Genomic DNA, 25,903 nt, shown 5'->3' on the forward strand with positions numbered 1-25,903 from the left:
CTGAATCTTAGGCATAATAGTTAGCGAATCAGCTGGCTGCCATGTGTAATAAACAGTTAGCTCTTGGTGCTTTGTGTGTATGATCTAACTGCTCACAGAAGCCACCAGTAGGAGTAGCTCTTGTGGGGAGGGGGAGACCGAGCAGGCCGGTGACTGTGTCATGTTCTAAAGAATATAATCATAGTTGACTCTAGCAACAGTGGTATTTTTCCATATACTATATAGTTCACAGGCATGCTCAAATAAAGATGGTGCCGTGGCTAGGAGCACAGTCTGCCTCAGCAGAAGGCCTGACTCAGCACCCATACGAGGCTGCTCACAGCTGCCTGTCACACCTACTCTGGCCTCTGCAGGTGTCTGCATTCACACATGCACCCCCACCCCCGTGAATATAATTACTATACATTGTATGAATGTGTAAAACCCAGAATAAAAATATTTTAAAATGAATAATACAAATTACAAAATAAAACCTTAAGGAATATGAAATCAAAGAACTGCCAAATGTCTCACGATGCAGCACGCATCAGCAGTTAATTTAGCAGCAGCAGTTTGAATCTCGGGGTGCACTAGGAACGCCTGTTGGTCTGCCCTGTCAGCTATTTGGGTAGGAGTAGAGACTGTCTGTCTGCTGAGGGTCTTCTCTTTGTGCTTAGGAATAGGTGGCTTGTAGTAAAAGATGCCAAGTCTGTCTCAAAGAGTGGAGGAGGGCCTACTGTGACTTCACCCTACCTCACTGTACAATTTGAGAATCAGATCTGCATGCAAATTACTATTATTTAAGTAAATAGAAGGAATCGAGTGTTAAGAGAGCGCCCTTATCAATTGAACAAAGTATTCTTTTTATTTCTGGTCTCCTGCAGTATGAGACAAGGCATGTTCACTCTGTTCAAATTGTACCGCACTTAACCATCAACACAAAAAACACGTCACAAAGGCCTCTCACCAGTTGCCAATTACTTATTAGTTAATATCTGTTAGGCAGAGCTCTCAAGTGGCAAAGTCGTTCAAGCTTATCTTAAGAACCACTGCAGCATCTGATTTGTAGTTTGAAGGGGAAGAGCGAGAGGTAAATTCTTAGGCTCAACTGCCGCTGTATGATTGGACTGCTAACACCAAAGAGTAAACAATTTTCTCTGTCTCTTTCTAGCCCGAGCCTCCAACAACGAACAAATGGCAGCTGGACAACTGGTTGACCAAAGTCAACCAGCCGCCAGCGCCGCTCGAGGGTCGCGGGAACACAGAGTCCCCACGCTGGCGCCAGGAAAGTCAGGGTGGCGGCGAGCGCAGCACTGACCAGCAGCGTCCTGAATCCAAAGATCCTCCCGCCAAGAGTTCCAGCAAAGTTCTCCGGGGTCCCTCAGAGGGGCCACAGCCTGGGAAGAGGAGTTGTCAGAAATCCCCCGCTCAACAGGATCCCCTCACCTCGGCAAACTATTGGCAGCAAACAACCCAGAAAACCTTCCAAGGCCTCTGGCCAGGCGGAGCCCCAGGCCAGCTTGCAGGTGGAGAGCGAGCCAGGACCCCTTCCCTATGGCTCAAAAGAGCAGACTTCCAAAGATAAACCCAAGGTGAAGACGAAAGGCAGGCCCCGCACTGTGGGCGGTAGGGAGCCTAAGCCTCCGGCCCCCGCCGTGCCCACCCCCAGCGAGAAGAGGAAACACAGGACTTCCCCAGCCCCCTCCAAGGCACTCTCAGGCTCCCAGCCCCCAAAGGACAGCACTGGGGACAGGAAACCCGAGCACTTTGCTGCTGTCTCCCTGACCCAGAGCCAGGGTCTACCCAACAGCTGCCGGGGCGGCAGCACTGTCAGGACTAGTGGCTGCCGACAGGCTGTGATTGTCCAGGAGGATGGCCAAAAAGACAGACTCCTGTTGCCTTTGAGAGACACCAAACTGCTCTCGCCGCTCAGGGATGCCCCGCCACCTACAAGCTTGGTGGTGAAGATCACCCTAGACCTCCTCACCCGCATCCCCCAGCCTGTGGGGAAGGGGAGCCGGCCCCGGAAAACAGAAGACAAGCAGCTGCCTGCAGGGAGGAAGCAGGACTCGAAGAGGAGCTGCCACAGCTCCAGCAGAGTGACCAATAAGAGGAAGGTGAGTACAGAGACGGTGGCGTAGGCTGCAGCCTGGCGCTGTGGGGCTGCAGCCCAGTGGTGTGGGCCGTGTCCAGTGATAGCTGAGTTGGTCCCATTCTGTCATCACTTGTGTCAGTGTCCCCTAGTCACTGAAGAAGTCAGCTTTCTCCACACTCTGTAGCACTGCCAAGGGCGGTTTCATGTACACATAGACCACTGTTTCTTCTCTGACATGGTAGATTTTGTCCTCAGCTTAGGAAATTAAGGTCTTCCATGGATTGGCATGATAATGAGTATTCTGCTTTTTTAAAATGTTCTTACTCACTTTATTTATTTATTTATTTAATGTGCAGTGGTATTTTGCCTGCATGTGCCTGTGTGAGGGTGTCATATATATGCCCCGGAACTAGAGTTACATACAGTTCTGAGCCACCATGTGGTTGCTGGGGATTGAACCCAGGTCCTCTGGAAGAGCAGCCAGTGCTCTTAACCCCTGAGCCATCTCTCCAGCCCCTTCTGATCTGTTTTAAAGGCCTGCGCTAACTCATGACTGCATGCTTCATTGCTAGAACTGTTAAAGCATACGGTGAGAGGTCTGGAGTAAAGTGAGCTGCTGACGTTTGTCATTTACTGTGAGGTTTCAAGGCAGGAGACTTTCTATTCCTTAGACTTGGAGCCACTCTGGACAGTGTCTTCTTTCTCAAATTGTTGAGCTCAGGATCTTTTTTTTCTTCTTCTTCTTCTTTGTGATAAGGAAAGACTAGGGAGTAGTCCTGGGGCCCAGATCTTGACACAAAAAGCACAGAGAGGGCCAACCCTGCTGACAGAGATAAGACTCAGCAGTCTCAAGAGTCTGGAAGATGTGTTTCTCAGCTGTGGAATCTGACCTGAAAATAGCGGGGAAGATCACTAAGCTTGCAGGCATGTCTGAGGCCCAGCCACTTCAGCCACCTGCTTAGAGAGCTAGCTTGCCTCCTGCAAACTGAAAAGGGCAGTGTTTCCCAGAACCTGGTTGCCGGAGATGCAAGGGTATGTGTGACGACCACCACACGCGCTACAGGCAACGCCTTTGGGAGGATTCCGCTTGCTGATGGGCCGTTTGAGGTACAAGAGGGCAGATTTCCATTCCAGAAAGGCTTTATTTGGGGTGGGGGCAGGGCGGGGCGGTCTTAGGGTGAGACAGAGTTCATCTATGCAGCTCCGGCTGTCTGGGTATGGGCTGTGTAGACCAGGCTGACCTCAAACTCAGACCACCTGCCTCTGTCTGCCTCCCAGCTTAAGGCCTGCACCACTAAGCCAGAAAGACTTTAAAACTTTCAGAGTGAGATGGGATTTGGTGTGTGTGTGTCTGTCTCTCTGTCTGGAGCAAAATGTCACCTCGGAATTTGTGGTGGACCTCCTTAAGAAAGTGCACCTGCAGCTACTGACCCTGAGCAGGTCTCAAGGATGCGCTGTTTACCCATCCCCCCAGCGTGCCTCCTGTCACCTCTGCTTTTCTGCCTTCCGCTGGGGTGGAGGGAATATTGTCTCAGAGAGTTGGCTCCACGGTGTCAGGAGCTTTCTGTGGGATCTAGGCTAGCTCTCATTCTAAGACCAGTGCCTGCCTCCTGGAGCCGGGCCACCATGCTCTCTCAGCATTGCAGTAAATACCTGTTACCGAGTCCATGCTGGCCTCCTGGTTCCTCTCACCCCACCCCCTACCGCAACAGGCACCAGCCACTCCAGGGCTCCTCAGCCCCAGCTCTGATGCCTATATAGCCCTGCCATTTGGGCCATGTCCTCTCCTGGTTCTTTCCCCCTCCTCTTCCCTTCCTCTCTCACTCTCTACCCCCCTCTGTGTCTTCTCTCATGGCCTGTTTCACTCTGCCAGCCACACTCGGTGTACTGCTTTCCCTCTCTGCCCTGGACTCCTCCTCCTTGGCTGTACTCGCCGTCCTATCTACAGTAAGAACCTCCTCAGCCTCACCTCAGGGCAGGCATGTCCTCACTTCGACAAAGCCCTGGCAAATGACTGAGAGATTGAGCTTGCAAGTCTGCCTGTCTGAGGCATATGTCAAGAGGGGCCTGACCACATTACAGTCACCTGAGGACAGCAGGGGCTTCTCTGCCCCACTCTAGTATTTTTGAAATTCCCAGACAATCGTAATGCCCATGGGGCTGGCAGCAGTGGGGCGCAGCCTTACTAGGTCCCCACTCACAAAAAGCTGCTGTGGGCAGAGAAACGGCTCAGGTGTGCCGTGAGTCTGGTTCACAAGGATAAGGCGTTCCTTGCTTGAAGTATGTCATTAGTAGCAGCTTGACAGCTTGACAGCAGCTGAGACAGGCATGCATAAAAAGCCAGCTGTTGTGTGTTTACCCTCAACAGAGTCACATGTGCTTTGGTGTGCTGGCTCTTGGGCTCCAGGGTGGAAGGTATTGCGTATGCTGTCCATTCTGTGTGTCAGCACCGTGACTGCCATTCAGGTCTCCCTGGCTCCAGTGAGTCACCTAGTGTGCACACCTGGGGACCTAGCTCTGGTCAGAGGTTCTACTGCCTACTTTCTTAACTTCACAAATTTAGGTCATGACAACGCCTCCATTTTCAGTATGAATATTAGAAACAGCTTTCTAAAGATGCAGCCAGGGACATTTAAGACTGTTCCAAATCCTTCACACGGTTGCAGTTTATTTAAAGGCCCCCTTGGAGCTTCTCCCTCTCCCGCTATGAGATTTAGCAAAAATTCTCAGAGGATTCGCAAGTCTTTAAAGGCATTTTAGCCTCAATACCCATGAGAATATCCAAGAGATTACATGCTAGAGTAGGGATGTAGCTCAGTGTTTGAACACCTCCCTAGCCCTGGATTCAGTCCTCAGCCTCACAGCCCCAAAAAATCAGCAACAAGAAAAAGCCAATAGCGTCAACAGCTGTGATGAAGCCATCAGACATGGCAGCTGATGAGGCACCGTGGAGAAACTGAGGTAAATACATTTGAACTGAGAGTGCCGCTCACACAAACTGTTGGCTGCAGTTTAGAAGTTAAAGTCCAGCATCCGTCCTCTTCTCTTAAGCTAGAATTCTGCTTCTCTGATCTGAAAGAAAAGCAAAAATGGGAGCATTCTCAGAACGCTACGGCAGACACCCAGCTCCACGTTGAGACCTACTATGTGCCCGCTGCTTTCCATGCGCCTAGAGATGGCCCTGCAAATAAGTGGGTATTCTTTTGATATTGTGGTGTGCTGTTGTCACCATGGAGCCCCTGCCAGCCCGGAAGCGAGACCTGATGCTTCAGTGTTGGGCTTACAGTCTTTCTTACTGGGCATCTCAACAGATAATGAGACGAAGGAGCTCTCTGGAGCCGAAGGAGCTCTCTGGAGCCTTCCCTCTTTAACACGATTGTTTTAGTAACTGAGAACCCACTGCCTGTGGTTGGGGTGGGGGGATCACTGTGTTTTTATAGTCCTTCATTTATGTAGACAGCAGGAGGGAGTCGTCTATACCTCAGGAAAAGGTGTGTTTCTTAAGCTTGGGACGCTTAGTTCCGCCTTTGACTTTCCCTGCTCCCCCGCCCCCAGGTTAGTAACCCCTAATTTTGTCCTTAAATGTGAAGGGTGTGAAATCTGATGCCTTTTAGGTTCCCTTTCTCTAAGTTGATTGGCTGGGGGCCATGGCAGCCGTGTGGTAGCGGAGGCTGCCTGAAATCAGCCAGTACCAGTGTGTCTGTCTGCCCCAGTTTCCTCTCCTGCTTTCTTCCCAGGAGGCCTTTGGATGGTGTGAAGTGTGAATTTGGACCGAGAGTCCATGCCTTTTCTTACTGTGCCTCCATCTGGGGAGAGTTGCCAAAGCATCGTGCCCGTTTTCCCTTGCTTCACACACCACCCAGCTCATTTGCTTCCTGTGTGTGGGCAGAGCTGTCGCAGGCCCCCGGCCACTGCTCTTTGTTGAGGTCCACAGGAATCTCATGGCTGCTTAGTGTGTGTGTGCCCCTGCCAGTCTCCTTGTTTGTCCTCTCTCTCATTTTTCTGTAGACACCTGTCTCCTGGGCAGATTCTTGAAAGAGGCAAAGTCAGAGTTCATGGTCGCTATATTGATTCTGGTGGACACTCAATAGGATGGTCACAGCATCCCTCCTGGCTCCACGCTTCCATCGCCCAGTGCTGCCACCCCAGTGCCCATGTACAGCCCTTCTGCGGCCTCTCAGGTCCCTCCTCAGACCCTCTCGTCTCCACCACTATGGCCAAACTCCTGGTATCTTTCCGCTACTCAGAACCTGTGGCCCTAAGTGACTGTCAGTGTTAGAAAACACTGCCTTCGTTTCCCTTTGAGCCACAGGCACCTTCATGATGAGCCAGGGCAAGGTAGGCTCCAGGCCAGCACCCACCCTGAGGGAGGGCCCAGCACAGTCCGACCGTAGCCTTTCATGTCTTCTTGCCCCTTGGCTCCATTCTGCAGGCGGAGTGGTACTTGGCACCTCACCCTTAGGCCTCCTGCCCCAACAGCCAGCAGCAGGCACACTGGGACTCTGAGATTGCCGTCCCTCTGTGGAGGGCATGACAGCTTGTTTTCCTAGGAAAGGAAGCTTGGAATCCTGGACCTTTGGCCACATTCCCGAGAGTGTGGTGACTGGCAGAGAGAGTTTCCCTTTTTCCCTCCTAAAGAATATATTGCTTTCACATGACTTTTATACAGCTTCCTGACCCAGAAAAAGCTAAAGACTTGGTAGGTCTTGCTTGTAGAATTCATGTCTCAACTCCCCAACACCCACTACTGTGTGCCTCCGCCTTGGCCGCCTCTTTAGCCTGGCCTCTCAAGGTCCCTGCACAGCCCTGCCCGGGCGGTGGCTGCCTGCGCCCCTCAAGGACACTTAGCGGACAGATGCCACAGCTGCTCTGGGGAAGCTGCGGCCTGTGCAGACAGGAGGCAGCATCCAAGTGCACAGTGCACAGGGAGAGAGCACTGGACGGAGCCTTGTGCTTCTTCGGGTCAGTGGCATATCCTTTCTATCAGGAATTGGGTACCATGCTAATGAGTCCTGAGCAACCTATAGAAAGCTGATGGTTTGGGTGAGATGTAGATGCTGGCATTTTCAGATGCTGGCCTTTGGTGACGTTTGGTGATTTCCTGTACGCCAGCCCCTCTTTGTGTCTGTGGTTGGCTGAGGGTTCACATTGGTGAAGAGCGCCCCCCTCTGAAACTTACTTGCTGTGGTGGTTTATTGGTATCAGACAAACATGGACTCTCATTTCCCTTCTGGACAGTTTGTGTTTGGTTGGCCTCCCTCTTTCTGTGTCATGAGCTGCCTTCCTTTAGATATATTTTAGCATCGCATGTGTAAGTCCATGCCACCTGCATCCTTGAGCAAACGTTCACTTTTCTCCAGACTAGACTTCCTGGTGCTTCCAGGATGCCGAGTGCAGCCTTCAGTCTACAGCTCTGGGCCTTCAGTGGCAGGGTGTGTAGGCACCAAGTAGGTGTTTACTGCTCCTTGGGCAGAAATTCTGTCTCAGTCTTTCATTAACCAAGAGGTATGTAGGCGCTACCCTCATTCTGAGCAGAGTGCCAGCTGTGTCGCAACGGCACCAGAGTCCTGTTCACCCCAGCACCCCTCGAATCTCAGTTTCACTGTGAGCATTCTGTGGCCCTGTGTGCACTGGTCTGTTCATGTCTTGGAGAGATTTAGGGCCGAGGACGCTGCAGTGGTTAGAACTGGGACCTCCCACCCCCATTTCTGTGATGTGTGGTGACAACTGGGGGCCCCCTGCCAGTTACTTTGGCCATTTTCTTCCTTTATGGCTCAAAGGCTCTGGCCTTGGTTGTGGACTGACTGTGTGCCCCTGGCTCCTGACTCAGGGAACTAAGAGGCATGAGCTTTGGCCCCACCGCTCAGAGGACGAGGGCCTCTGTTCTCATCACGTCACCATCTGCCAGAGAGAACACGCTGCTCTGAGCCCCCAGCTGGGACTCTGCCGTGCTGGCCCGTGTGGATCTTTGCAGGGGTGCTGTGTGTGAAGGCAGTGACATGTGGCAGTGGCTTTCACCATGAACACCTGTCTTTTCAATGATAAAATATACTTAGCATCTTAGTAAATAAGTGGGCACTTCTGAGTTGCGTAAGTCTTTTTGTTTAGATTCCTTTCCTTCCCTTATTCCCAGTGAAGTCATGATTATATCACTACATTACTCTACACACACACACACACACACACACACACACACACACACACACACACACACACACACACTCACACACACACACACTCACACACACACACTCACACACACACACACACACACACACACACACACTCTTGACATAGGTTCTCTCACTCAGCCTAGACCTCGCTGACTCAGCGTGACCACAGAGCTGCATCTTTAACCTCTTAATTGAGTTCTTTTGAAAAACAAAGATCCGGGCTGGAGAGGCGGCTCAGAGGTTGAGAGCACTGGCTGCTCTTCCAGAGGTCCTGAGTTCAATTCCCAGCACCCACATGGTGGCTCACAACCATCTAGAATGAGATCTGGTGCCCTCTCCTGGCATACAAGTGTACACTGTATACATAATAAGTTTTTAAAGAAAGGAAGGAAGGAAGAAAAACAAAGATCTATTTCTCCTGGTGATGGGTGTGGAGGGTGAGACACAGCAGACAGAAAGCCAGATCTTGAAGCCGTCCCTGTGTGTGGTGCTTGCTGTGAGGAGTCCAGGGTCCATCCAGCCCTTTTCTTTTCAATTCTGCTTTTTTCTTTTTCACTAGAGAAGTTTTAGGCATTGCACTCTGAAGACTAAACACGCAGTAAATCGGTGCTGAAAATGGATGGTTCTTTTCAAAGACATGGGAGACTCCAGGAAGTCACCCCATGTTACCAAGTGCAAGTGCACACGCGTTACTGGTTTTGTTTGCTGCTAAGGTGTTGACTCCTTGCACATAGTAGTAATGGTGCTAAACGCATGGGAATGTTAGGATGTGCTGAAGTGTATGTCCTCTTCTCACCCATTACTCTTGACACCTTCCCTGGCCTCAGTGTGAAGAATGGTCTGTCTTCATCCAAAGCAATGTCTCAATAGAGGCTCCATGAACATTCTGGAGTTTCTAACTCAGCCATAGATAAGAATGCAATTGTGTCCTTTCCGGTAGGGGTGGGACTAGAAATCATCGAAATTAGCCGGACTCAGACAAATCCCACATATTTTGTCTTATGAAGAACCTAAAGTTAAAAATTGTAGGACCTGCCAGGTGTGGTGGTGCACACCTTTAATTCTAGCACTTGGGAGACAGAGGCAAGTGGATTTCTATGAGTTTGAAGCTAGCTTGGTCTACACAGTGAGTTTCTGGACAGCCAGAACTACATAGATAGAACGTGTGTGTGTGTGTGTGTGTGTGTGTGTGTGTGTGAGAGAGAGAGAGAGAGATAAAGTAGAAGAGGGACTACACACACAAATGATGACAAAGCAGGAGAGGGAACACACACACACACACACACACACACACACACACACACACACACACACACACACACACGGCATAGTCAGGGAGGGATGCCGTGTAAGAGGAGAGGAACCAGCAAGCATCAAGAGTGGCCAAGAGAAAGTAATGATCAAAGCACAGCATTGCAAGCTGCCAGCGCCGTTAGAAGCTGCTCGCTCTACCCTCATCACATGGTCGGTGTGCAGGAGAGCACACCGGCACCACACGCAGCCACAGGCAGAAAGGTGCTGTCGGCACAGACGTCCCGGCGGCTGTTAGGTCCCCTTTACTGTGCCTGCACTTCCTCTCCTTTTGTCTATGAAGGTGCCTGACGCTGGTTATGGTTGTTCTTACAATAACAGGGCGATCCAGAAAAGGACGGCGATAACAAGAGACTCAGACTGGAGAAGGAACTCAAGCCTCAGACCGCGTCATCTTCATCTTCCCACCCGGAACCTTCCAAAACAAAGTGAGTGTGGCAGGCGGGGCAGCCTGGGGCAGCTTCCTTCTGCACTAGGGCCGTGGCACTGGTGGCTTGTCCTGAGTCAGGCTGTATTCATTCATTTGGCAGCAAATCTAGTTTTATCAAAAACACTTTCACTAAGCATTTCCTAAATACCTAGAGTTAATGTTTTCTGTAGAAAACCTTTTTATAGTGATGTTGGGGATGAACCCGGGGCCATGTACGTGCTAAGCAAGGTGCTCTGCCACTGAGCTGTCTCTTGCCTGAATTTTTTTTTTCCTAGAAGAAAATAAGAGCCAGTGATTAAGCACAGCAGTGGAGGGGCACTTTAGCACGCATCGAGGTTCCAGCTGTAACCCCTGGTACTGTGTAGGCAGACAAGAAAAGTCGACTGGAAAAGCCTCCTCATTATTTCCTTTTCCTCCTCCCCCTCCTCCTTTATTTTAATTTTTAGCAGGATGGGAAACAGGTGTAAGATTTACTCCAAGCCCCGGGTTCCTACTGCAGGTCTTGCTTCTACTGAGGACAGCTCAGTTCCAGGGCTCTGCCGCAGCTGTGGAGTCTCCCCGTGTCTGTGAGTGGCAGACAGATGAAGTGACAGGCGAGAGAGGTCGTGTCGAGTGGCGTGGCTGCTTACAGTACCTGCCATTAACTCTCTGCTTTATTCAAGAAACTGCCTCACGAGAGAGACTCGGAAAACCACAAGTGCATTTTAGGGGTGTGGGTACGGGCAGGGGGAGCATGCCACTGGATATGGAGAGTGTCAGATGTGAGGTGACCGTTGAGCTTGTTTGTGTGTGGTAAGGAACAGCTAGGCGCGCAATGGAATGGTTAGAGCAAGCCGCCCAGCTCAGTGAACCTCCACGCTGGTCACTAGTCCAGACAGCTGGACTTTACAAAGCCCCCGAGTCCCTACAGCCTGGCCTGTCTACAGCACGGTTACATGCTCCACGACACTGCGACCTTTTGTGTCACTGACCACTGTGTTCTTTATAAACAACCTCAGCTGTGATGTGTATTCTGCTTTGACTGTTGCACTCCAGGACACCCAGGCCCTCCTCAGAGTCCTCAAGAAAGGAAATGCTTCCTCCTCCACCTGTGTCGTCGTCTTCCTCCTCCTCCTCCCAGAAGTCAAGCAAACCTGCACACAAGAGGTTAAAGCCGGATGCAGACACCGGTAGCCAGGACCCTCCCAAAAGTGCCACCAGCAGCAAGGGCAGCTCAAAGGAAGCTTCTGCTCCCAAGCACAGAAAAGCACAGGCCAGGGGCTCAGAACTCAAAGTAAGCGGCAGCAGTGGGCGAAGCGCTCCCACCTATGCTTAGCTCTAGAGCACTCGTCTTTTTTAGTGCGGCGATTCTTGGTTTCTTTCTTTCCTTCTTTTTTTTTTTTTTTAAAGAGTAAATGATATGATAGCTATAATTACAGAAAAATATGGGGCAGGGACTCTTTATTTTTGTTGAAGTGATTCAGAGATGGAAAAAAATATCACACCAGCTTTCACAGTGAATTTCTGTCAGATGTTTAGATGTTTGGCCTAAGAAATGGACTAGCTCAGCACTTTGGCTCTTTAATCTGAAAGACTTCCGTTATCCATCATAACGGGACATAAAGCAGGTGTCCCGGCTTCTGGTTAAGCGGGTGCACATCAGGTGGGGCGGCCACATTGGCGTTGTGTTGTCTGCCCTTTGCATGCAGCCAGCAGCAGCACCGGTTACCTAGGCAGGAGGTGCTGGCGCAGCTGGACTGCTTCTGCTCACTGTCCACCAGAGCCATGGGCCTTCCCAGCTAAGAGGGCGATGTAGATGTGCGGCCAGGGCCGCTTCCCCACTCAGAGGGCAATGTGGATGTGTTTTATAGGGATCTTCTGAAGATGCTGCAAACCCTTTTCCAGTGCCTTCTTTGCCAAACGGTAACTCTAAACCAGGGAAGCCACAGATGAAGGCTGACAGGTAAGCCCTGGGAGCCTGGCCCCTCCCCGCCCCAGGTAAGCCCTGGGAGCCTGGCCCCTCCCTGCCCCATCCTGCCCTAGGTAGAAGCCCTGGGAGCCTGCCCCCTCCCCGCCTCACTCCAGGGAGTCATTTTGTTTGTATGACCCACATCTGCCTTTTCTTCTTTTTCTTCAGACAGCAAGCTGATATTCACATGAGGAGGCTAAAAAGCTGAAGTGCAAAGCAGAGGCAATGGTCAGTCCTGTTAGATTAAGGGAAAAAACTGTGCTCTCCGTTCGGCCATATTGCACACTGTGAGTGTGTACTTATGGGATGGAGCAGTGTCTATGGGTATTTTGGGATGGGGCAGCAGTAGGAGGACTGTTATACTGGGGGACCTGGGTGGGCGCAGCAGGAGGAGTGCATGTGGGGGCAGCAGGTGTGCGCCTGGAGGGGCAGCAATGAAGGACCGGGTGTATGGGAGTGCTGGGTGAGGGAAACAGGAGTACATGGCAGCTTCTGAGGTGGGGGCAGCACAAGGACTGTGTGGCTACTGTCAGCCTCTTGTGAGCAGGATAACCAGGCTCTTACCCTCTGAGGGCCTTTGGGGGATTGTGGCCTTCAGCTCACTCGTTCAGTCTGAGTGCAAGTTGATCTGTGGGGTGCTGATTTACGGCATGAGCAGTTTTATTGTTTGTTTGTTCAACCCACTGAATCCGTTTTTGAGATGTGTAAAATGAACTATTATTGAATCAGTCCGTCTGTGTCCACCCTAAACACTGTACAAGGTGACGAAGCCTATTTGTATCCCAGAGTGATCTTGTGTACAAATCTGAAGGGACAGTTGGCCCCAGGAGGACAGTGTAAGGTGCAGACGCAGCAACTCTCTTCACCTGCTAGCCACCGAGCTTCTGCAGGGAGCAGGTTTGCTGTGTACTGTAGACATGGGGGAGGGGATCACATTTGCCTTTAGTCTTACTGAGTTTTTTTTCTTATTTATATAATTGTACATTTACTTGGGTGGGGATGGACTCATGGGAGTCCATTCTCGGCTTCCATCGTGCACGTCCCAAGGTCCGACCAGGCCACCAGGCCTGCCAGCAAGCACTTACCTGCCAAGCCATCTCATTAACCCCCTCCATTGTACTTAACTTTGAAGACGCTGGAGGTTTGTATTTGTTGGGGCCTCTCAGATCCAAAACTGTCTTAAACACACGTGCCTCCTGGACTGTCCTCTGGACACCTGCCCCTGTAGGCCTGTCACTTCTCAGAGACCTGCTCCGCTGCCCTCTTGTGGCCATGGGGACTTTGGCCCGTGTCTTTCTATCCTAGTTGCAGGTGCCCTGTTTATCAGATAAAATGGTCCTCAGTTGCCTCCCATGCTTGGTGCCGTGAGGGGTCAAGGCGCCTACTAGGACTGACATGACTCTGTGCCAGGCCATGTGGCAGCTCAGCCTGTGCCAAGCAGTGTGGTACCCTCAGCTGCCTCTTTCCCGCTCCCCACTTTTCAATATGCTGCGAGATCAGTGACTCTTTCAGGTTTTGGGGGCACTGCTCTGCACCTCATTATTCAAACTGTTGCAGTCGATCCCCGAGAGCTTGCTCTGCACCGTCTGCCTCCACTGTGCCAGGGCGTCCTGCTTTATAACCAGCTGCATCTCACTGTTACTCTCAGAATCTGCTGGTGACCTGTGTATGGCCTCCCTCTTCCGCCTCTTCCGCAGGGGCTTAACGTAGTCCAGGCTGGCCCTCGTCATATAGCCTTGCTCTTGCTCAGCCCCTGCGTTCTGGCCTCACTGGCAAACTGCCACCATGGCCAGCTACGATGCTTTATTCATTCCGTAACGCCACAGAGCCGTCCATTTGGCATCCCGCAGTAAAGTTGCACAACTGAACACGAGTGTGTTTCATCTCTACGCTGTACTCTCTTGAATAGGGAAGTCCAGCTTTTCCCTTCTAGCACCATTCCAGAAGACCTGAGGACACTGTGACAGGAAGGCCACTATCAGCCTTGCAGGGTACCTAGGGAAGTGCAACGTGACTAATTATTTGACACTTCATTTTGCCAAGGTAAGTATTAATTTTGGAAATTCCCCAAGAGAAGTGGTTTGAAATACATTTGCAAATTGAAGCCCAGGCTTGGTTAGAGGAGTTAAGAGCATTTGCCGCTCCCTGCGGGGGACCCTGGGCTCAGTCCCTACACCACATGGCAGCTCACTGTCATCCTTACCTCCAGGTCCAGAGGGTCTGACACCTTCTGGCCTCTGCCAGCACAGCACATGTGGTACAGATACACACCGCTGTCTGATTCCATCTTTAGTTCCACATTTCCTTGAAGGGGTTTTGAGTGTTTGTCCCTGTTGGCCAGGCATGTCCTTGTTTGAGAAAGTCAAGGTGCCAAAGGAGACTAATAGTCTGCCTGGCCCCAACTCAACAAGTGAGCGCTTATGTGTTTTCACGTAACCGACGAGTGAGTGGACCGCCGCTGATAACAGGGCAGCCATGGTGCTTGCCGAAGTTCTCAGAGTCTTTTGGTTTGGTTTGGTTTGGTTTGGTTTTCCGAGACAAGGTTTCTCTGTAGCCTTGGCTGTCTTAGACTTGCTTTGTAGATCAGGCTGGCCTTGAACTCAGTGATCCACCTGCTTCTGCCTCCTGAGTGCTGGGATTAAAGGGGTGTGCCACCACGCACGGCTCAGATTAATATGGAATCACTTTCTCTTCCCTAGTGAGTTTTCGCCAAAAGACACTTTGGTAGGTCAGAGCTGACCGCTACAGCCACTCACCTTGGGTTACAGAGGAGTTAACAGGGAAGGCTAAGAAGCTGCGAGTGCCTGCAGCCTCACTGAAGCGCATGTTCTCCTCCCACAGGCTGACAAGGCTGGAAAGGCCTTCAAGTATTTGGAAGCTGTCCTGGCTTTCATTGAGTGTGGGATGGCCACAGAGTCGGAAAGCTCAGCCAAGTCAGCGTACGCCGTGTACTCAGAAACTGTGGACCTCATTAAGTAAGTGCTGGGGTGCTGTCTCCCAAACCTGCCTCTCTCCTCACCTGAAGAGGGAGCCCGGGACAGGTCCTCTGCTCAGGTCCAGCGCCTGCCTCTCATGCCCAGGCTTTGGGTTGTTGGTCCACAGGTCTTCCTTGTCCCGAATCAAGAGTGTGTTGCAGATGAGGGAGCACAGGGTAACTGGATGCAGCCATGTCATTTTGCCAAGAGTTTTGCAGAGCATGCTGAGGCTCTGGGGAGGTGCTCGGCCAGCTTAGGTTTCATATCAGATGTCATCATGCCAGGCATGCTCCTTGCATTTCACGATAGAGAGAGCAGGCCTCAGGGCCAGGTCTTCTGAGTGGCTTGTGGTTGCTCTTAACACCCCACGCCCCTTTTCTGTGTTGTACTCCTCTTCACGCCCCCTGGAGGACAGGAGAGGGAGCTAGCACAGCCAGCATCCCTGGGCTTCTGTGACCTCCCTTGCACTGTTTTATCTCCCTGCAGATTCATGATGTCACTAAAATCCTTCTCAGACGCCACAATGCCAGCACAAGAGAAGATATTTGCAGTTTTATGGTATGGATGCTTTTTCTATTTGTTGTAAAAGTAATACTAAAGCTTGTTTTTTTTTCCTTTGATTAAAAAATGTTTTAAAATTCTTCCCCATCCCCTGAGTTCTCTCTATATGACTCTGGCTGGCCCCATAGGATTAAAGGTGTGTGCCAGCATGCCTGACTCTAAATTAATCTTCTTAAAGTAAAAATTATGATAGGAGGGAACTTAATTCCAGTAATGGTCACTAGGATCTGCTATTTGTTTTAGTTTTGGGATTGAAGGGCTATTTATGCACTTGTTTTCCTGCCAGCATTTCCTGTTGATGGCGGTGTACAGTGCACCGAGACAGTTGAGGGGCCTCAGGCAGAGGACCCAGTGTGCTCACAAAGGTGGTGGGCAGTGTGTGTGTGTCCACAGGGCTGCCCACAAGCCCCGCTGACCTCTGTTTTTGCTCACAGCTTGCGCTGCCAGTCCCTCCTGAACATGGCAATGTTTCGATGTAAAAAGGATTTAGTAATGAAGTATTCGCGCTCTCTCAGCGACCACTTCAAGAGTTCTTCCAAAGTGGCGCAGGCACCTTCTCCATGCACGGCAAGGCAAGTGCTTAGTCTCCTTGAGTCACACAATCAAGCCACTCACGTCCTGCTTTTGTGTGTGTGTGTGTGTGTGTGTGTGTGAGAGAGAGACAGAGAGACAGAGAGACAGAGAGAGACTTTGGGTTTCCGTTAGCTACTTTTTCCCCTTCTTAGAAACAGATAAACTAAATTCAGGTTGATGAGATAACACAGAAGATACAGTAGTTCCCACTGACCAGCCAGGACCCACATCCGGTTGCATAAAATGACAGCCAGTACTGAGGCCTCCCTAAACAGCTTCAGGTTCAGCTGAGAGGGCAGGAGCAGCCAGAGATCCCCAGCAACGGTGCCTGAAGGCGGGGCTCTGGACCAGCGTGCTTGTGGAACCGGTTCTGTTTCTCAAGACAGGGTTTCTCTGTGTAGCCTCAAATGTCCTGGAACTCACTCTGTAGACCAGGCTGGCCTCGAACTCACGCAGATCTGCATGCCTCTGCCTCCTGAGTGCTGGGACTAAAGGTGTGCGCCACCGCCGCCCGGGTGATGACGGTGCCTGGTGAAATGAGTTTTTTCATGGTCCGGCTCTTCGTTTTGTTTAAGACAGGACCTCACTCTAGCCCAGGCTGGCCTCAAACCTGTGCTCTTTTTATCTCAGCCTCCTAAGTGCATGCAGCACTGCCCCCACGTGCTGTTTTGTCTCTTCCTAGTGTTCCTCAGGAAGTCTTGTTTCTTCTGGGCCTTGCTTTCAGAGAGCAACATATATAACACAGACCCAGTACTAGCAATCAAAAGGGAAGGGGCTTCGCGTGGTTTCTTTAAAAAGGACATTCTGACTAAGGGTGTCTAGCACGGGTGACTGTGTTGTCGTCGGTCATGTGATTCAGCTAGGGTGGTTTCTTCACGCCAAGCCACCTAGCTTCCAGGATGCAGCAGTGACAGCCACCCTGGCAGGTCGCCGATTGTCAGGCGTCCTCTGTTCTGTCCGTCTATCGGGCTTACGTGACTGGACTTCCTTGACCCTGTTGAAGCATGTGACTGTGTAGGGCCAGGCCCAGAGTGAGCGCACTGGAGCTCCTTATCCACAGCTGCTGTGCCCAGCCTGCTGCGGTTCTTTTGTTCCACGACTGTTTACTGACTCAGTGGGAGCTTTAGGAGCCAGCCATGCACCTCTGGTGCTGTGACCCAGGGAGAGGAGGAGAAATGCATAGAAAGCAGTGTTCCGACTGATGGGAGTCAGTCCGAGCTGGCTGACTGAAAGAGAAGACCACGGGTGGAGATGCATCTCGGAGGCCCTGCCCCCGTAACCCCCAGCCCTGCCGAGCTCTTGTTGCTGCCTTAATGGCACCAGGAGGAGGAGGGGGCGGGGTCTCAGAGGATGAGGACTTAGCAAAGGCTCAGAGTGTGCTGGTAGCACAGCTCGGGATGTGTCTTTTGATCTCATAGGAATGACTTTACCAGTGATTACTGTTTGGGGGAGCACGCCCAGAAATTTAGACTGCAGTTCCAGAGACTGCTCTGTGATCTGCTGGTTTATGTAAGTAACCGAGTCTTTCTCCATTCTCACAGAAGCACAGGCGTTCCGTCTCCCCTCTCCCCGATGCCTTCTCCTGCCAGCTCCATAGGGTCCCAATCAAGCGCTGGCAGTATGGGGAACAGTGGGGTGACTGCCACCATCAGTACCCCAGTCGCCATCCAGAACATGACCTCCTCCTATGTCAACATCACATCCCATGTCCTCAAAGCCTTTGACCTCTGGGAACAGGCAGAGGCTCTTTCAAGGAAAAATAAAGGTGAGGGGCTCGGTGGGGGTGGGGTGGGGTGGGGGTGGGGCAAAAGAATTGGGTGGCTGTCCTCAGATTTCCCTCTCTGCTTCATAACCTGGGTGTAGTTCCTCCGACTCTGGGGTGTGAGTTAGATTTCCCCAATGTTGGCATCACCGTTTGAACCTGAACTGAAAGGCTAGCGGGAGGACAGGGCTGCAGCAGAGGCGTGGTCTGCCCCTCTGCTCAGCACGCCTGAGGTGAAGCAGCCACAGTCTGAGGCATAGAGCATAGCAGACATCACCGGGGCACACGGGGGAAGACATGGAACTCAGGGTCTGAGCCAGAGGCGCTGACTGATGTTGGTGCCAGCATCCCCTAAATAAAGGTTACATGCACACGTGATGGGTGAACACTAGTGAACATACATACACCCTATTACATTTTCTTCCTGGTTGGAAGAAGGTGACCTGCTCTAAATTTCTCCACAGCCTCTTTATGTCTTTCCCACTCTCCTCATGCCCTCATGGACCACAGTGCATCAGTTGGACACTTGAAACATACCAGCCACTCACTAGGCATGAGTTTTGATTTCTTTTAGAAGGTTCTGGACTTCTAATGTGGGGCTGTGCAGAGTTAGCCAGCTCTTGAGGAGAAGTACACTAGCTGAGCCACGGGATGCTGTGGGGGATGTTGTCTCTGGGATGTTTGTGCTTTCATTTCAGTTTGATGCTGTTCATTTATTTATTTGAGTTTGATTTGCATTCTATTGCAGAATTCTTTGCTCAGCTCAGCACAAAAGTGCGTATCTTGGCCCTCAACAGCAGCCTGGTGGACCTGGTGCACTACACAAGGCAGGGTCTGCAGCGGCTGAAACAAGCTCCCAAAGCTCCCTAGCGCAGGCCAGGCTTGCTCCATGCCTTGGAATGTATTTGCACATTTGGAAGCCTTGATCAGTGTAGACAGTTGTCCGATCGGGATGTCAGATGCAGAAGAAAAGCACATAAGATGGCCAGGATGCTTGTCACTTCACCTCACAAGCTGCGTGGTCATCGGTCGGACGCTGGTCAGCAGAGCGGATGGTGGGAGATGGTGTTGCCTTTCCTAATGGAAGGACAGAAGGGCAGTGGAGCCTAACTGGCGGCACATGAATGGTCTAGAAACATTTCTGATTTCTGTTTGTTTGAACGACAGGATACAAGTTGCAAGTGAGAGGAAGAGAACCTTCCTTCCATTCAAGTCTGACGGCAAACTCTTGTCATCTCAGTGGTCACACTAGCTCACGTCCAGAAGGATTTTTTTTTTTTTTTTTTTGAATAATAATTTTTGGTGAAGGGTTTCATAGTTTTTGTTTTTTCAAGTTTTAAAGGAAACTTCTAATGGCAATTTATAAAACAGAAGTGAAGGCCCCCACTGCACCTCTCTCCCTGCATGAACAGGGGCTCTGAGGACACCGAGTATTAGCATCTAAAAAAGTGAAGGTGACGCCCCATCCCACGGTGCCTGGAGTCGTGCACACTGTCCAACTCTGGTCTCTGGCTATCCTGAGAAGCATCCCAGGTTAGCCCTAAGGAGTGGCAGCGTTTAGACCTGGGGCCCTCTTACAGTCTTCCCCACATCCCAGGAGGCCTCAGACTTCCTTTTGCCACACTCCAGGAAAGGGCCTGGCCAATCAGCACCCCCGCTGTTTTCTGCGCTTCCCACCGGTGCTGTGTGGTGCCACCGGCAGAAGGAGCCACGTTTACCTTGGACAGGAGGTGGATGCGCTCATCTGTCTGCTGGTGCTGGAATCCCAGGTGCTGTGGCTACTCGTAAACAAAAGTGGTCTTCCCAGAGAGGCTGTTATTTTTCTGCTACAAATATTCTATATTTATAGCAAAACTCAACTTTCTAAAGCCCTTGACTATCCAGGGGACATTGGGGATGGGAGTTAATTCAACTTTAAAAAAAAAAAAATCAACCCACTACTATCCACTTTCACAGCAGACCATCTTCTCAGGTGTGATGAGACTGAAGAGGCTCTGTGACCTTACCAGGCTGTACCCCGTCCACATTAAACCAAGATCACCTTGACAGGAAGTGGGGGAGCACTTGGAACGCACACCTGCCTACAAGCACAGACTTTTCCTTGAGAGCTTAGTCCTGGAACACTCTGAGCACAGTGTTTTTGAAGAGCAAATTCTTTTTATTCCTCTAGACAGTAGAATTTGCACATGTGTTCACTGTCTCGGCTTCCTACCAGCTGTGCTTGGGTGTTTTGCATTTATAGATTAGTGGAGACGGGAGACCCATCTGTCCTTAGCCTCTCAGCCTTTCATTGTTTGGCTAAAGCTAGAGAGTGGCTGCCTTGTGCATATCTGCGCGTAGACCATGGCTGTGATCCGACTAAGCAGTTTTCTTTATTGATGTACTGAAGCAAAGCCATTTTACTCTTTAAACTACTTGTTACCTGAGCCGCAGCCCATGGTAGGTTGTCCCTGGCACTGTGTTGCCTCTTCAGGCTCTTTTTCCTCTCCCACAGCTGTCTGTCCCTTTGCTGCCTCTCAGTTGTGAATGGTTGTGTGCATTTTGCCAGAGCGAGCATCTGTGTGTGTGTGCACGTGCATGTGCGCGCCTACCAGTGGTCCACAGTGCCCCTTGACCAGACACATTCGCCAGTGCAGGAAAAGTAGACTGCCCCATTCTTTGTGTGGATGTGTTTCCTCAACTCTATATACAATTTCGTTTGTACCAGCTGGGTCTGTAGCTGTTGCTGGTTTCCCACAACACAGTACCTGAGGGGAGAGGGCCTCTGGCTGCCTTTTAATAGAGTGAAAGCACAGTGGCTTGTCAGTGCTGTTTCCTAAAGCTCACTGTAGAAACCTGGAGACTCTTAAGCTATTTGCACTTTTCACTGTGTGCTTACAATTCCCAAAGGCAATTTCCCCTCCCCACCAAGGAAGTTCGTTTGGGAGGACTATAAAATTAACCCTTTGGTGTGTGATGTCTTACACCCGTAGAAGAGCACATACTCCACGGTGAGATAGACAGCGTTTAAGGAGTGAGTAAATCTAGCCTTTGCCACTACAAAGGGTGTGTATGGACCGTCTGGCTGCAATAGAAAGTCCAGGAGTGTACTTTTCCCCCAAGTGTTGAATGTTTTCTCTTTTGGAAGTAAGTACAATTTGATACATGTACAAAGCCTCCTGCTAAAACAGGCTGCCTCGGGTAAGGTGCTCAGAAGGCAGGCCGTGTAGAACCAGGGAGGAGCAGGAGGGTTCCCTCATGAGGGCATGGGAAATACTGATTTTTCTTTAAAAACAAAGCAGCATTTATTTTGTAGATGTTTTGACAAAGATGTCTATTCCCTGGACAAACTGGATCGCCCCAGCTGCCCACCATGTTCTCTAGGTCGTAGGAAGTTTAGAACAGACTCTTCCTGGTCGTACTTGAAAATGTGCCTTAGCTGATACCGTATGTATGGGCATTAGGGACAGACCTGGGTCCTATGATCCCTGTCTGGAAATGCAGAGGACTTGTGCTCCTCAGCACAAGAGGGTAGCAGATGTGGCTAGACACATTTGTGCCTTTGTTGACCAAATAGACTTTCTGAAGAGATGCTGTTGGTTCTGCCGCACCTTCGGGTGGTTTCATGGGGCCCACGTTTACTTTTCTGCGGTGTGAAGGTTGAAGTCTATTTGTGGGCTGGTAACTGAGTTGGGCTTTAAAATATGTATCTAAAATCTTTCCAGGCCTCCTACAGATTCCGTCCTCCTCCTCTGCCCTTTTTCTTAATGATTTTCCCTAACACTACACTCTGTCTCTGACTGCTTCCCATGTCATCTGTTTCCCTCGCTCCCACTGGTTAGAAGTAGTTAAGTCAGAGTATTTTGGACTCCTTTTTAGAAACACTGAAGAGTGAGCGATCGCTTTGCAGCTGTGGAGACGCTATGATCAACTTGGATGCCCCCCTCTCCCTGCCCTTTTTGTTGTTGGTTTGGTTTTGGTCCATTTGGAAATGATGGTGTGAGGCCTCTTCCTGTGTCTTTATTTTGTCGTCTTGTTGTAGGGAGTGTCAGGGTAGACAGGCATGGTGCTGGGGCTTCCTTTAAAACCTGCAAGTGGCATTTCTGCCAGGCAAGTTCTCCACTGTGCCGTCCAGGTGTGCCGACTTCCTGCTGAGGTGGTGGCCCTTGTGGCTGTGCTCTCACTGAGGCAATGACAAGCGCCTTCCACCTCACTTCTTCAGGAGGCTGTAAATGTCTTTGGTTGCTTGGGTTTGATTCACACTATATTGTCCTGCTGTGCGTCGGGCATTGGCAGTCACCGTGGTGAGCAGAGAGAGGCAGAGGACAGGAAGGCAGGCCAGAGCTCCCTGTGAGCCTGACACTGGACAAGGCCAGTACAGGCACGCCTCGCTGCGCTGTTGGGCCGGGCTGACCCAGGGAAGACTGACTTGCTCTGTCTTAGCAGTGCTCGATATAGGGAGCATTAAGTTTGCCGTTTGTTCAGGCCGCGACATGTATTGCTAAGAACACTGCACATCCTCATGGTGTCAGCCATACACTGTTCGTGTTGAGGTGTCTGCATGTGTGTACACGTGTGTCCCGAATCTTGTTTTAACTTTTTTCTGAATGTGATCATGTTTTGGATGATACCTGAGCAGGGTTGCCTTTTTTTTTTTTTTATTTATTACCACTATATATTATATTATATATTATATATTTTCTTTCTTACCATGTTAGAAAAAAGTCAAATCTTGGTATTATTAAAATTGCTTTAAAAAGGAATAGGTTGTCCAAGTGATACTGAAAATCACTGGTCTACCTTCAGTGCGTCTTTGATTACCATGGAATAATGTGCCAGCCCCCACCAGTACCTGGCTTTGTATGCAGACTGGGGAAACAGCTGCTCCCAGTGAAGATGTTCAGCGCAGATATGGGAACACCACCGTTTGGTTTCTTTTTAAATCAACTTCAGCAATGGAACTTCAAACTTGGGGCTTTTGTGAATAAAATTTAGCTGCCTTGTAGAATCCTTTAAAAGAGGCAGACATGATCTGTGAGAGATTTTTTTTCTTTTAGAAGAAAATCTGCAAAAGATCTTTTCCAAAGATAATGTGCCACAGAGCTTTTGTTTTTCTGTTTTTAAAAAAAATGTAATTGACTTGTTCATCTTCACAGTCTTTCCTTTCCACAAGATCAAACTGTAGAAAAAATATTTAATAAAAATTTAGAGAAATCATTGGAGTGATTTTTATTTTGGTCTCTCTGGAGCCACTGCTGGCACAGCTGACACGCCAGGGCTGGAGTAAACGCTGCCTAGCTTGGTCTGTGAAGTTGCCACCTGCAGTCAAGAGAGTCTCACGGGGCACTCTGCTGCGCTCACAGTACGTACAGAGTGCGGGGAGGAGATGCAGTCTGCAGGAGGTCTGCATTAGCCGTGTGGCTTCTCCCAACATCAAATGCCAGGTGCCAGCATTCAGTGTGCTGTGGCACACACAGGCCTGCAGTACTCAACGCTGAGGGACCTGGAGGCTATCTGGTCCTCCCTTTCCTCTTCCGCTGCCCTAAGGGACACCCCACTAGTTGCTTGGAATTATATACAACTCAGGCCCTGGCTCTGACTTCCTCACTCGGAGCCTCCACTCCTCAGTTTCCTAGCTTGTGGCTTTACTTAACCTCTCTGGTCATGTCATATATGAAATGTGTACTTGCTGCTGTGTTAGATTGAAAAGGTCACCCAGGTTGGGTCACCCAGGTTGGTTTTCCTAATGACCCAACATGACCCACCGAGTGAGCCCATGGTAAAGGTGATGAGTGTAAGTGCAGCGAACGGAGCCTGTGTTGAGAGAGATCTCAGCCTTGGAAAATGGATCATCCACCCCTATAACCTTAAATGTCAGTAGTGGCTGCACCAGTTCCTTTAACCAGCCACCTGTTAGACACAGTGCTTCTCAACCTGTGAGAACTTTTGTGCCAAAATTAACATTACCTTTTTTCTTTGGTTTGGCCTTTTCAAGACATGGTTTCTCTGTGTATTGGCTGTCCTGAACTTGCTTTGTAGTCCAGTCTGGCCTCGAACTCACACAGATCCGCCTGCCTCTGCCTCCCGAGTGCTGGGATTACAGGCATGTGCCACTGCACCTGGTTTAACATTACAATTCGTAACAGTAACAAAATTACAGTTAAGAAGTAGCAATGACAATCATTTTATGGCTGGGGACACCACTGCATGAGGAACTGTATTGGAAGTCACGGCACTGTGAGGCTGAGAGCCACTGCTGTAAAAGAAATGTCATGGCTGCCCCAACACAGGAATGTAACAGAACATCCTAGGATACAGAGTGATGCATACATGCCTCAAACATACAGAATGCAAAACAAGTGGTAGGCCTTTCTCCCCTACAGAGAGGGCATATTCCCCCGTCTGGATAACTGTGATATGACACCACCACAGAAGCTAAGAAAACTGTCCTCCTGCAGGGCGTGCCTGGTGTGGCCTGCCCTCTACCTAGAGGTGGGCTTTCCCCTTTCCCAGAGACTCAGGATACAATCCAGACATTTTGGTTTCACAACCCGCCCCCCTTTTTTTGCCCCTGCCCTTTTCCTACCTCCCTGCCTTCTCTCCCCCGCCCCCACACCCCAGCACGCCCTCCTGAGCTTCCAATAAACCTGCATTTATAGATTTTCACTTCGTTCAATTAGCTCAGTACTATTATTTAATCAAAAACATTCAGTATTTTACATACCAGTCCTGCCACTACCCTCAAGGTGTCATGTAGAGGACTTTGATTATGGGTTCAAGTGTATTTTGTGCATTTTCTCCGGTCACTGTCTCCCTAATCCAGTGGGTGCACAAGAGCTGGTTCCCACATACACGAGGCAGGTTCACACTGAGCAGGGACCTCTGTACACTTACCAGTGAGCATGTAGGCGCTTTGGAAGCCTGCAGCGGTCTCACCTTGCACACCGGTGCCTGTTGCAGCGGTCTCACCGTGCAGATCCGTTACAGGGGTGTACGCAGAGGTCTACCTGCTGCTGTGGCCATGACGAGGTCACTGTACTGTCTGGAACAAGATTCTGAGCACCTGTGGTTTCCTGGCGGACCACACTCTGCTGATGGTGAAACACCAAGGTGCTGATAATGGAGGCTTTGCCCTTCCAACAGACTGGAGGGTGGGCCTGGAACTGCCTTCCCAACGGACCGTCCTAGTTTAGCTGTACGAGACCATGTGCCTGCTCTGAATAAACACTTTACATCCCCCTTTCTGTTGCTGGGCTGGTCCTAAGATCATCTCCACCATTTTCGTGTGTAGGTGGGAGGAACAATTTTGGGTTTTTCATCTCTGCTAAGTATTCCTGCAAATTACACTCTGAGCATCACCCAGCACCAAAATGGAAATAAGAGAAACAACCAGGTGTGCCTAGCCCTCTTCTCTGACAGGCTGCAGACACAGACCACGCAGACAGTACACGGGGTGGGGGTGGGGTTGGGGGGGCTTCCTGTGCTCCCACCACCAGTGGTAACCTTTGGAAAAACTGCTGGTGCAGATCTGACCTGGTCCTCAGGACAGTGACGTGTCAAGTCTTCTACAGGACCGGATCAAGATTTACGCCAAACTTAAAAGGTTCTCTTGAGATGGGGGCCTCCGTACACACACTAGGCTGGTCTTGATCTCACTGTGTACCAGGCTAGCCTTGATCGACCATCTTAAACAGTTACTCTCTGTTGCTGTGATGACATCATGATGGAAGCACTTGGTGAGATGGAGTTACACTGACTTACAGTTCCAGAGCGGACTCCATAGTGGTGAGGAAGGGTTGGCAGCCCTTAGCCGGGACAGGAAGCTGGATCACATGTTGTCACACAGGAAGTGGGAGGTGAACTGGAGTAGGGTGGGGCCATAAGCAGGCGTCTTCCAGCATAGCTCCCCATCCTGAAGGGTCTACAACCTCTCAAACAGTAGCATCAACTGGGGGCTGACTGCTCATGCGTGAAAGTGGGAAGCATTGAAACCACACCATTCTGCCCTGTGAAGTAACGGGGAGCATTGAAACCACACCATTCTGCCCTGTGAAGCAGCGGGGAGCATTGAAACCACACTATTCTGCCCTGGGTGCCCAAGTGTTAGAGTTACATAG

At 50.4% G+C, this 25,903-nt stretch overlaps 1 protein-coding gene across 1 annotated transcript in view; it reads left to right on the plus strand.

Annotated features, from left to right (window-relative positions):
- The window catches only part of Aff1 (ALF transcription elongation factor 1), a 123,519-nt gene extending 104,795 nt beyond the window's left edge, over window positions 1-18,724 (plus strand). Inside the window, 12 exon segments of the mRNA XM_051170085.1 lie at window positions 1,151-1,417; window positions 1,419-2,096; window positions 9,880-9,986; window positions 11,024-11,261; window positions 11,839-11,930; window positions 12,105-12,124; window positions 12,127-12,164; window positions 14,778-14,911; window positions 15,398-15,469; window positions 15,907-16,044; window positions 17,587-17,810; window positions 18,556-18,724. Of these exon segments, the coding sequence (XP_051026042.1) occupies window positions 1,151-1,417; window positions 1,419-2,096; window positions 9,880-9,986; window positions 11,024-11,261; window positions 11,839-11,930; window positions 12,105-12,124; window positions 12,127-12,164; window positions 14,778-14,911; window positions 15,398-15,469; window positions 15,907-16,044; window positions 17,587-17,810; window positions 18,556-18,677 (2,130 nt within the window). The 3' untranslated portion in view covers window positions 18,678-18,724.
- The last annotated feature ends 7,179 nt before the right edge of the window (window positions 18,725-25,903 follow it).

The sequence above is a fragment of the Acomys russatus genome, chromosome 28 (genome assembly GCF_903995435.1).
Source record: "Acomys russatus chromosome 28, mAcoRus1.1, whole genome shotgun sequence".
NCBI lineage: Eukaryota > Metazoa > Chordata > Mammalia > Rodentia > Muridae > Acomys > Acomys russatus.